Source organism: Salmo salar, chromosome ssa05 (genome assembly GCF_905237065.1).
Source record: "Salmo salar chromosome ssa05, Ssal_v3.1, whole genome shotgun sequence".
Classification (NCBI taxonomy): Eukaryota; Metazoa; Chordata; class Actinopteri; order Salmoniformes; family Salmonidae; genus Salmo; species Salmo salar.
In genome coordinates this window covers 65075987-65088777 of record NC_059446.1, presented here as the reverse complement: position 1 = coordinate 65088777, position 12791 = coordinate 65075987, and the positions used below count along the sequence as shown (strand labels likewise).

The 12791-nt window shown below is 46.8% G+C and overlaps 1 protein-coding gene across 1 annotated transcript in view; it reads right to left on the bottom strand.

Annotated features, from left to right (window-relative positions):
• Positions 1-12211, bottom strand: part of LOC106605519 (LIM domain-containing protein 1) — a 31869-nt gene extending 19658 nt beyond the window's left edge. The window contains exons 1-2 of the mRNA XM_014201260.2: positions 10120-12211; positions 678-779 (exon numbers count right to left, since the gene is read on the bottom strand). Coding sequence (XP_014056735.1) covers positions 678-779; positions 10120-11485 — 1468 coding nt within the window. The 5' untranslated portion in view covers positions 11486-12211. The remainder of the gene's footprint in view (positions 1-677; positions 780-10119) is intronic.
• Positions 12212-12791: the final 580 nt, after the last annotated feature.

The following is a 12791-nucleotide window of genomic DNA, read 5'->3' as shown; positions in this document are numbered from 1 at the left end:
TTCCTCCGAATGCAAGACAATGCTAGACCTCATGTGGCTGGAGTGTGTCAGCAGTTCCTGCAAGAGGAAGGCATTGATGCTATGGACTGGCCCGCCCGTTCCCCAGACCTGAATCCAATTGAGCACATCTGGGACATCATGTCTCGCTCCATCCACCAACGCCACGCTGCACCACAGACTGTCCAGGAGTTGGCGAATGCTTTAGTCCAGGTCTGGGAGGAGATCCCTCAGGAGACCATCCGCCACCTCATCAGGAGCATGCCCAGGCGTTGTAGGGAGGTCATACAGGCACGTGGAGGCCACACACACTACTGAGCCTCATTTTGACTTGTTTTACGGACATTACATCAAAGTTGGATCAGCCTGTAGTGTGGTTTTCCAGTTTAATTTTGAGTGTGACTCCAAATCCAGACCTCCATGGGTTGATAAATTGGATTTCCATTGATTATTTTTGTGTGATTTTGTTGTCAGCCCATTCAACTATGTAAAGAAAAAAGTATTTAATAAGATTATTTCTTTCATTCAGATCTAGGATGTGTTGTTTAAGTGTTCCCTTTATTTTTTTGAGCAGTATATATTAATATAGGGGGAAAAGTGGTAGGTTACTTACTTCAGGTCATGTTAGAGGTAAGGAGAGAGTAGGTGAGGTAGACAGGGTTTACTGTCGTAGTACTTACTGCAGGCGCTGCAGGTGAAGCAGACATCATGATAGAGGCTTCCCATAGCCTGGCAGGCCTCAGTGGCTCCGTACACCGCCTTGTTACACTTCACACAGCTCCCTGGAACACAACACAACAGCCAGGTCAGAGACATGAACTAGAGGTCGAACGATTATGATTTTTCAACGCCGATACCGATACCGATTATTAGAGGGCCAAAAACCCCGATACCGATTAATCGGCCGATATATATATTTTTTTTTTTGGGGGGGGGGGTAATAATGACAATTACAACAATACTGAATGAACAATGAACACTTAGTTTAACTTAATATAATAGATAAATAACATCTATTTAGTCTCAAATAAATAATGAAACATGTTCAATTTGGTTGAAATAATGCAAAAACACAGTGTTGGAGAAGTAAAAGCGCAATATGTGCCATGTAAAAAAGCTAACGTTTAAGTTCCTTGCTCAGAACATATGAAAGCTGGTGGTTCAATATTCCCAGTTCTTCAATATTCCCAGTTAAGAAGTTTTAGGTTGTAGTTATTATAGGAATTATGACGTGTCAACTATTTCTCTCTATACCATTTGTATTTCATATACCTTTGACTATTGGATGTTCTAATAGGCACTTTAGTATTGCCAGCCTAATCTCAGGAGTTGATAGGCTTGAGAAGTGACACAATTTCCCTAGTTAATATTGCCTGCTAACATGAATTTCTTTTAACTAAATATGCAGATTTAAAAAAATATATACTTCTGTGTATTGATTTTAAGAAAGGCATTGATGTTTATGGTTAGGTACATTCGTGCAACGATTGTGCTTTTTTCGCAAATGCACTTTTGTTAAAACATCACCCGTTTGGTGAAGTAGGCTGTGATTTGATGATAAATTAACAGGCACCGCATTGATTATATGCTAAAGCAGGACAAGCTAGTTAACCTAGTAATATCATCAACCATGTGTAGTTAACTAGTGATTATGTGAATATTGATTGTTTTCATAAGGTAAGTTTAATGCTAGCTAGCAACTTACCTTTGCTCCTTGCTGCACTCGCGTAACAGGTGGTCAGCCTGCCACGCAGTTTACTTGTGGAATGCAATGTAATCAGCCATAATCGGTGTCCAAAAATGCAGATTACCCATTGTTATGAAAACTTGAAATCGGCCCTAATTAATCGTCCATGCCGATTAATCGGTCGACCTCTAACACACTGTGCCACCATCATGTACTTTGGCACCACTACTGTCTCAGTCATAAGCAGTTGTCCTGTTAGAGTAGAAAGTTAGAATTGTACGCATTCCATAACACAGATAAAAACATTCTGATTAAGAGGCTGGATCCATAACAAGTAGCCTGATAAAACCAGACACAAACAATGGAATGAAAAAAGCCTAACAACAGTCAAAGGAAATGAGTTAGCCATGCTGTATCATTGAAAGGGGAAATATATTCCAATCTGCTTGTTTGGTTTGGCTCTGGGCTAGAGGAGTCTGTCACATGAACACAGTGATAAAAGACCTGTTCCTACCAAATGCTGCTCCCTGCACACACTGCTGCTAGACAGACGGCACGCACGCACACACACACACACAAGCACACACACAGGCATACGCACACACACACACACACACACACACTGTTCTACACACTTTAGCCAGACTGAAAGACACACACACAAACGTCCCTTTCGCCCTCCCCTTTATAGACCAGCAGTCAGACAGGACAGGAAGTGAGAGGTTGGTAGTAGAGACAGACAGACAGACAAGAGAAGGAAAGAGAGAGAAAGGAGTGAGAGAGAAAGAGGAGAACGGGATAGAAAAGTAAGAGACTGTAATGCAAGTTGGAGAGCTGTCCCAGCTGAAGTGTATACCTGTGGTGGGTGAGGTTCAGTAGTTCATATGGGCCAACTGTGATTGGGTTGTCACCCAGAACATGCCATGTCTTAATCAATGCATCATGTTGGGTCTTCACAGCCAGTGGTTTGTTCTGTCATCCTCTCCAATCATGCATATGCATGCTGCAGTGCATAGCAATGTACACACACACACAGCTAATCATGCACTTTAATCTAGTCAGCAGACAGGCAGCGGAGGTGGAAAGTTCCATAGACTGATAGAGAGTGTGAGAGAGCGAGAGAAAGAACGAGAAAGAGAGCAACAGAGAGTCCAGTGAAAATAGAAAGAGTTGGTGTCATGTGTCTCTGAGGTGTTTTGTGTGCTGAGGTCTTCTGACTGAGCTGAGAGGTCGGCAGTGTGCTGAGAGAGATGTGGTAACAGAACAACATGAGCCCACAGCAGCATGGCCTGGCACTGTGCTGAAACAACAGTGTTACACACACAACATTGCCCAGGGGGACGAAGACCACGCCAGGCACAGTACCACCTCGCCTGGCCACTCACAAAGAAGCTTCTGTCTCTGGCCTGCTCTCCTGCAGACAGACATCCCCAGGCACTACGTCTGTATGCCTCCTCCCCTAACCACCTAACCATTGGGAATAGGGGCCCATTTGCAACACATCCACAGACGAGAGACAACATTAAGTTCACCTCTTCATACTGTAACACAATATAGAGCTATACACAGTTTATTAGGTACACCACCCCATTCACGAAAATGGTTCGCTCCTACAGATAGTGGGTCACGTGGCCGTGGCTTGCTATATAAAGCAGGTAGACAGGCATTCAGTTACTGTTTGATCGAACGGGCAAAACGAGTGACCTAAGCAACTTTGAGCATGGTATGATAGTCGGTGCCAGGCTCGCTAGTTCCAGTATCTCAGAACGGGCCGGCCTCCTGGAGTTTTCATGCAGGACAGTGTCTAGGTTTACAGAGAACCACACGGGGTTCCACTCATATTAACTAAAAACAAGAAGAAGTGGCTCCAGTGGGCACGGGACCACAAACACTGGACAACTGAGGAGTGGAAAAACATTTCCTTGTCTGACAAATCCCAGTTCCTGTTGCGTCATGCTGGTGGCAGAGTCAGGATTTGGCGTAAGCAGCGTGACTCCATGTACCCATCCTGCCTGGTGTCAACGGTACAGGCTGGTGGTGTAATGGTATGGGGAATGTTTTCCTGGCACATGTTAGGTCCCTTGAAACCAATTGAGCAATGTTTCCATGCCCCGAAGAATTCAGGCTGTTCTGGAAGCAAAGGGGGGTCCGACCCGGTACTAGATGGGTGTACTTAATAAACTGAACGTACACTGACTGTACAAAACATTAAGAACACCTGCTCTTTCCATGACATAGACTGACCAGGTGAATCCAGGTGAAAGGTATGATCTCTTATTGATGACACTTTTTAAATCCACTTCATTCAGTGTAGATGAAAGGGAGATGACAGGTTAAAGAAGGATTTTTGAGACACGGATTGTGTATGTGTGCCATTCAGAGGGTGAATGGGCAAGACATGAAGATTGAAGTGCCTTTGAACGGGGTATGGTAGTACGTGCCAGGCACATCAGTTTGTGTCAATAACTGCAACGCTACTTGGTTTTTCCATGCTTAAGAATAGTCCACCACGAAAGGACATCAAGCCAACTTGACACAACTGTGGGAAGCATTTGAGTCAACATGGACCAGCATCCATGTGGAACGCTTTCAACACCTTGTGTGTGTGGGGGGGGGGGGGGGGTTCAACCCATTATTAGGAAGGTGTTCCTAATGTTTAGTATACTCAGTGTATATACCTAATTGAATCAACATCTCCTGTTAACTACAACACAGTCCTCTAGTCTGGCTTTATAACCTGTGACTGGCTTTAAGCCATTTCTCATGCCTATTATGACTCTACCTCCGATACTGTAACACAATACAGGAATACCTCTGATACTGTAACACAATATAGGAATACCTCTGATACTGTAACACAATACAGTTCCTCTCTCCTCTCCTCTCCTCTCCTCTCCTCTCCTCTCCTCTCCTCTCCTCTCCTCTCCTCTCCTCTCCTCTCCTCCAAACCATCTGGCCTCAACCCTGGAATTCTAGGTTCAATCCATCATTAGACAGACTGACAGACAGTCAGTTCTACTGTATGGACTCAATAGGGTTGGGTTTGTTTATCTCAACTTTGGTTTTACTTGGTGAAATTTCAAAACAGAGAATTGTATGATTTTCTACCAGAGTTGAAAGTCACAGCTGTTGTTTGTAATGCACATGCCATTGAAACTGTAGAATGCACTGAAAAGTAAGAGGGATACATAAACAACCAAACAAACTGGTTCCTGTTTAGGACAAAATTCTTAGGTAAAGAAGCAACATTTTCCTCCCTGATTACAGTCCCATATTCCAAAACCCCTGTGATTTTATAGGGGAGTGCTTTCTTTAACGGTTACGAGGGCATGGGTGAGGGGGGAATGGAATCAAAACACAGAGCCAAAATTTCACCCCCCTCACTTCACCCCCCAAACACCAGCCCAGCAGTCAAAACGTCTGCCTCTACTGCTTCCCAATGGCTCACAACAAGCCTCTTCATATACCTCCACAATCTCTGACAGGAACCTGATATTATGGTAGTTGACTTGTCATGTTAGAAGCCAAATAAGACTACTGCACTTAGTAATAGTTTTTATGATAGTACTAGTTTGTGTGTGTGTGTATCATATGGAAGTATTAGAATCCAAGGCTAGGACATTATGAAATCACATCAACACTGGTCCCACCCAAAACAACAGCCTAGCATCACAAAAACATTCTCTCACTACACTAACACACATTTACTTATACAACCAATTAAACACTGAAGCAAGGCCCCAGGCCCAGACACAGAGAGAGATAAAGAGGGAGGAGAGAGAGATGCACACACACACACACACACACACACACACACACAAAGGCTTCCTGCCGGACTTGTCAGGGGTACAGATTGAGTGCCAAAGCAGAAGCCAAGACACCCTGGGAAGAGTTAAGGTAAACTGTCCAGTCCACAGATAGACTACAGCCTGATAGGAAAAAGCCATCCTTAATCACAACACAATACAAAGCACTCAACCTCTACTATCTGTGTGTGTGGGGGGGGGGGGGTCCCCTCCACCCTCTGTCCTGTCCCACCACTCACCCTTCCTGTCTGACCTCCCACCCATAAATCGATTCTCCGCTCTGCCTCTCTTTCCCTGCTCTACCTCCCTCTCGCTCTCTCTCACAGCCAAAGACGCGACAAAAGGTTCTATAAATTAACCCGACGTACCTTCTGCTAATCTAATCATTTCTGAAACTAAGTGTGCTCCCCACCCGCTCTTTATATTCCTCAGCCTCGTCCCGTCCTCCAGACATTCCTCTGTGTTCCCCCGGTGCAGCCGTTTGGCACCGCACTCAGTTTCCCAGAACATCCAGCTGCAGCTCTGCCAATCAGAGCAGAGTGTGTATGATATGAGACCCCAGCCCTAGCTGGCTGGAACTCCCTAGGCATGGATCTGAAATGGCACCCTATCCCCTATACAGCGCACTACTATATGGGCCCTGGTCACAAGTAGTGCACTAAATAGGCAATAGGGTATCATTTTGGAAGTGGCCCATATGAGCCTTTAGGATGGCCACACTAATCACCCTTTTACATGAACCTACTAAATCACTAGGTATATGCCCCCAGTTTAAATATGGCTTACATACTTAATACTCTATAGTCACACTGGTCAATAATATACTGTATCATACAAATTAGGCAATCCTTTAATAAATGACACCAAATATTGAACTGATAACTGTGGAATAGAACATCATTCCCTATTATGGTTCTTCATTTAGCCATAGTTTAGCTTGGTAGAGAGGAGTAACTCAACACAATCTGGCCTTAATGACCATGTACTCTTATAATCTTCACCCGACACAGCCACCCCTCGGAGCCTGGTACCTCTCTACGTTTCTTCCTCGGACCCTGGCTTTCTAGGGAGTTTCTCCTAGCCACTGCGCTTCTGCATCTGCATTGCTTGCTCTTTGAGCATCCAGACCTATGGTTCAGGCTGAGAGAATACTCCTCTCCTTTCAGTGGAAAAAGCAGCTCAGGAATGGAGCTTCTCTTTCAGTTCAGTACGTAGACCAGGCCAGGAACTGCATCTGTCTGGCGCGACAGCATGACGCAGAAAATGAGTGTGTGCTGGGTGTGTGTGCTGTGAGCGTGTCAGCATTACAGTATTGTCATACACAAACGTTCTACCATCTTCCACTGCGGCCCCCCACAGGAATCTCTATAACATGTTAACATGTGTGCTTATGAATCTGTGTGAGTCTGTTCAGCATGACAGCAACATGTCCCAGAACATCTTCCCTTACATACTGAATGAGTGGACCCATGGGGGGCTGGGACGAGAATTACAATCCTGACTGACGTTCCTCGTTCCTGCAGGAAATTCCTTTTACGTGGCGGCAGTGAGATGCTTTATGACTGCTGGACAAGTGCACGCTATGTGTTCCTCTCTCTCTCGTTGTTCCTCTCTCTCTCGTTGTTCCTCTCTCTCTCGTTGTTCCTCTCTCTCTCGTTGTTCCTTTCTCTCTCGTTGTTCCTCTCTCTCTCGTTGTTCCTCTCTCTCTCTCGTTGTTCCTCTCTCTCTCGTTGTTCCTTTCTCTCTCGTTGTTCCTCTCTCTCTCGTTGTTCCTCTCTCTCTCGTTGTTCCTCTCTCTTTCGCTCTCTCTCGGCTGGACGTCCCGTTTTGATGACTGGCCTTGCCTCAACATGCCGAACCCAAGCTTCCATGTGAACTAAACTTTCTCCCAAATCAACATTGCCATTCACACACAAGTCTTAATAATGACTGTACATACATAGTAGTACATACTTAGGACAAGGAGTTAGAACCTTGTCATAACCTATGACAACCAGCATCTGTAGTTTCTCCTGAAAGGGTCATCTGGTGAGGAGGAAAAACTCCTGGCCTTACCCACAGGACATAGTATACTGTACCCATATTTCCCATGGGTACCGTGTCAGTGTGAGTAACAGGACTAGCCTGGAACTGGGCTCACAGTGCAGAGTAATAACCTTGTCAGCAGTTTCTAACTGCAGCACACAGAGTACAGGTCTGGTACAGAACAACAGTACAGCAGTATAGCTGGGGGAAAGACAGCCAAGCACTTATTTTCTCTCCCTTATTTCCAGATAACAATTTCCAGAGAGCACGCAAACTGGGTGCTGCGTGGCACTAGCTTAATAAAAGGAGCAGAAAGCAATGCTCTTGGGCCTTTTACGAATCTGTTTCTGCTGACCAGTTGAATTCCTCCTCCTGCCCTACCTCTTTCTCTCTTCTCCTCCTGCCCTACCTCTTTCTCTCTTCTCCTCCTGCCCGACCTCTTTCTCTCTTCTCCTCCTGCCCGACCTCTTTCTCTCTTCTCCTCCTGCCCGACCTCTTTCTCTCTTCTCCTCCTGCCCGACCTCTTTCTCTCTTCTCCTCCTGCCCTACCTCTTTCTCTCTTCTCCTCCTGCCCTACCTCTTTCTCTCTTCTCCTCCTGCCCTACCTCTTTCTCTCCTCTCCTCCTGCCCTACCTCTTTCTCTCTTCTCCTCCTGCCCTACCTCTTTCTCTCTTCTCCTCCTGCCCTACCTCTTTCTCTCTTCTCCTCCTGCCCGACCTCTTTCTCTCTTCTCCTCCTGCCCTACCTCTTTCTCTCTTCTCCTCCTGCCCTACCTCTTTCTCTCTTCTCCTCCTGCCCGACCTCTTTCTCTCTTCTCCTCCTGCCCTACCTCTTTCTCTCTTCTCCTCCTGCCCTACCTCTTTCTCTCTCTCCTCCTGCCCTACCTCTTTCTCTCTTCTCCTCCTGCCCTACCTCTTTCTCTCTTCTCCTCCTGCCCTACCTCTTTCTCTCTTCTCCTCCTGCCCTACCTCTTTCTCTCTTCTCCTCCTGCCCGACCTCTTTCGCTCTTGTCCTCCTGCCCTACCTCTTTCTCTCTTCTCCTCTTGCCCTACCTCTTTCTCTCTTCTCCTCCTGCCCTACCTCTTTCTCTCTTCTCCTCCTGCCCTACCTCTTTCTCTCTTCTCCTCCTGCCCTACCTCTTTCTCTCTTCTCCTCCTGCCCTACCTCTTTCTCTCCTCTCCTCCTGCCCTACCTCTTTCTCTCTGCTCCTCCTGCCCTACCTCTTTCTCTCTTCTCCTCCTGCCCGACCTCTTTCTCTCTCACTCTCTCCTTTTCCTCTTTCTTTCTTCCCCTCCTGCCCTACCTCTTTCTCTCTTCTCCTCCTGCCCTACCTCTTTCTCTCTTCTCCTCCTGCCCGACCTCTTTCTCTCTTCTCCTCCTGCCCTACCTCTTTCTCTCTTCTCCTCCTGCCCGACCTCTTTCTCTCTTCTCCTCCTGCCCGACCTCTTTCTCTTTTCTCCTCCTGCCCTACCTCTTTCTCTCTTCTCCTCCTGCCCTACCTCTTTCTCTCTTCTCCTCCTGCCCTACCTCTTTCTCTCTTCTCCTCCTGCCCTACCTCTTTCTCTCTTCTCCTCCTGCCCGACCTCTTTCTCTCTCACTCTCTCCTTTTCCTCTTTCTTTCTTCCTCAATGCTTTTCTCATCTGTAGATCAGCCCCACCAAACATGTGCTCTTTCACTTCCACTTCTCCTGTTGCACACATTGGGCACAAACGTTATATTCAATAGTTATTTCTGCATTAAAAGGGAAGAGAGTAAATTTACTCGTAACCAGTTATATATTCATCTGTACTTAAACTAAACTACACAAGAGACTGATGTCATGTATCCTAGGGCAGCTACAGGCTACATGGAAAAACACTAACAGGTGTTGTTATTCAGTTGTCATTGTCTGTATTCCCCAGACTGTGGCTGCGTACAAAAGGTGGGTGTGTGTGCCTGTGTGCCTTTGTGTGTATATGGATGCATGTGTGTGTGCGAGCATGCACATGGCGGCTTAGAGCAAGAATGTGCAAGCCCGGGTCTGTGCTCGGCCATGTGATATTATTTGGAAAGAGTGAGTAAATCAGCAAAACACATGACAAGAGAATGGATGTGATCCGGGAGAGAATGGATGTGATCGGGGAGAGAATGGATGTGATCGGGGAGAGAATGGATGTGATCGGGGAGAGAATGTCTGTCTGTCTGTCTGTCTGTCTGTCTGTCTGTCTGTCTGTCTGTCTGTCTGTCTGTCTGTCTGTCTGTCTGTCTGTCTGTCTGTCTGTCTGTCTGTCTGTCTGTCTGTCTGCCTGTCTGTCTGCCTGTCTGTCTGTCTGTCTGTCTGTCTGTCTGTCTGTCTGTCTGTCTGTCGAGTTCAACACTGAACAACAGTATCTGCCATGATGATCAGAAACATACACACAGACAGAATTACCACTAGGATGCCCTCACAACTATTCCACTTGATCTGGCATGAGAAAACCAACACATACACAAAGACAAGGTTAAATGAACGAGGTGAAAAGTTTTGAACAGTGGGCCATTTTCACACTGTGACCCACACAGAGAAATAGTGAATTTGATTAAAGAGAGACACCAGGTCGATGAAAATGTCAAACTAAGCTTACCGAAGAAGTCTGCCTTTGGCTGGGCGTCCATCTCCTTCTCCAGACGCTTGGTCAGGGCTTCTAATTTGATCTCGGCGGCAGACGGCCCCTGCTCCGGCTGGACATGGAGAGTCTGGCAGGGCAGTTTGAGAGACTGGGGCTGGGGTTGGAGCTGGCAAGCCTCACCCCCAGAGGACAGCTGGCTGTCTAGGCCAGAGGGCACATCCACCCCCATGGCCACTTGCCTGCCCTGCGCCTGGCCTACACCTTGACCCTGGCCAAAGCATCTAGAGACACTGGTTCCAGAGGGAGAGGCAGAGGCAGGGAAGTAAGCTCCAGTGGTGGCTTTGGGCTGGGCTGTCTCAGATGGGGGTGCAGGTGGGGCTGGGACAGCCACTTGAGCAGGGGTGGGGCTGGGGGTGAGAGCCACATGACTCTGAGAGAGCCCGTTCTGGCGTAGATTTCCCTGGTTGGCGGTTGGTCTTGGGGCCATGGAGGATGCTGCTGAGTAAGGGCCTGTTGGCGGTGTAACAGGGGCAGGTTGGGGAGACAGATGCTGGTACAGGTCAGCTCCGCCAGTGAAGGCACTCAGAGGGAGCGTTGCTAACAGGTCTGGGTTCCCCAAGCTCCGCATCCAGTCTGCTGCAGCCCCAGCATCAGCCACCATGGGGGGTCTCTGCCGCACTAGTAGAGTGGCAGCCTTGCTCTGGTGCAGTTTAGTGGGGCTCGGAGATGGTAGGCTGTCGGAGAAGGAGGGAGATGGTGAGTGGTGTGGGGGCTGCTGAGATGGGCTGCACATAAGCCCTGATGATCCACCAGGGCTGGAAGAGTAAGAGGCCCAAGTGCCAGAGGGACTGGCAGGGTGAACAGAACCATGTGTGCGTGCGTTCCCTGGGCTGGTGGGACTCAAGGCGTGGTGGTAAGAATGCGGCTCAAAACGCTCCTTGTTATCATAATTGTTTCCGTAGCTGTATGGCTGTTGACTGGGTGAATGGTGTTTCAGAGCGTCATAGGGCGCGTACTGACTCGCGGCACTGGCGGTGCCTGGCATAGGGCCAGAGAGTATGGGAGGCTTGGCAGCAGCTTCTCCTGCCTGTCTGTAGCTATTGATAGGCGGCCTGTCTTTGGTGTAAAACGTGCTGTCTGCCGCTCTGTTGTGACCCCCGTTCATTCTCACTGCCAAATTGTTTTTGGCAATTTCCTCTTGCTGTTTCTGTATGTGGATTTTTGTCATTTTGGAGGCAAAAACCCTCCTAGTTTCTTCAAAGTCGGAGTTGTTCCCTGCATCCCTCTTCATTCGGAACAACCCGTCCCTAGATGCCTCATACATATTGAGGTCTTCTAAAAATTTACTTGCCTCAAGATCCAAATCGTCGTATTTATCCATCTTGAAGTGAATTACAAAATGTGTATAAACTATGATCTGATTTAAGGTTCGAGCCACAACTTTCACAAAAAAAACGTTCTGTCCAAAATAAAATAAAAAGTAGGCTAGCCAATAAAAACAATGTTAAACACAGTAAACAACTGAAACGAAAGGATTAAATCCAAACCCTCGTCACTCCCAAAGTAAAAGATTACCAGTCTACTGTCCAGTCCAGGCAGCAGAGAGAGAGAGCACTGTCAAGCGGTATTCTGACGTGGAGATCCCGACCCGAAGTTGAATTACAGTTTCTCCCGTAATGTGTCAGCTATCCCGCGGAAGCAATTATGCCTAGGCCTACTCCGGAATGGACAAAGATCCGAATAATAGCGAGAAGAAGCTCCGTCCTCTCCTCCGTGAGCCAGCTGACTCTGCTCGCAACAGGATACTGTCTGGTTATAAAGTCAGATCAGATAGCCTACGACCCCAGCCTGCGCCCCCTTTCCGAACTTCACTATGGCGCTCACTGCCGAAGCTTCCATTCAAAAAACGTTGTTTGCAACTTTGTAGCGAGTGCATGAGTTCCAAACTTTTCCCGCAAGTTGCTAAACAAATTCCAGTGGGGTCCTATCACAACGCTAATTTAGCTCACCTATAATTGAACAGTTATTACAAGTGCGTACGGAAAAATATACTGAACTAAAGCAAACCTCTTGGTCCGAGTGTGGATAGTGTGGAGTCGACCGTGGGATTAGGGAGCGCTGTTTGTTTTTAAAGGCGCAGTGTTCACTTCATTATGGGGTAGATTTTGAGGTACGATATCCGGACCCCCAGATAACTCAAGGCACATAGCATAACAAACATTTACCTTTAGGCTATGTTCTTTTTTTTAATCACACATTGTTTATTGATATACTTACTTTATACCCACAATCTCTTTGGCTACCTTGTTGGTGCAGAACCAACTGAATTAAAGTTCATTATGAATCAACAGTGTAATAGCTAAGGAATCATGTAGGGTTACAAAGTGTGATTTGCAGTCTGAATTAGTCCCCCCCAAAAAATTGGCCACATATGGTTATTGTGGATTTATACATTCAGAAGACTCAAGTTCATATGATGTGCTGACAGATGCGTATCGGCTGCTTTGACATGTTCACATCTTGTTTAAGTTAAAAAAAAAAGTGTCAAGTTTTCAAGTTTTTTCAGGGTGTCCAGAGCAGAGCAGGCCGCTCACCCCGCTTATTCAATGCTAGGGAAAACCATGGCATATTGGTTAATAATTACTGATGACTATATTCTGTCCCCTCTACTGTCGTGGATGTATGAT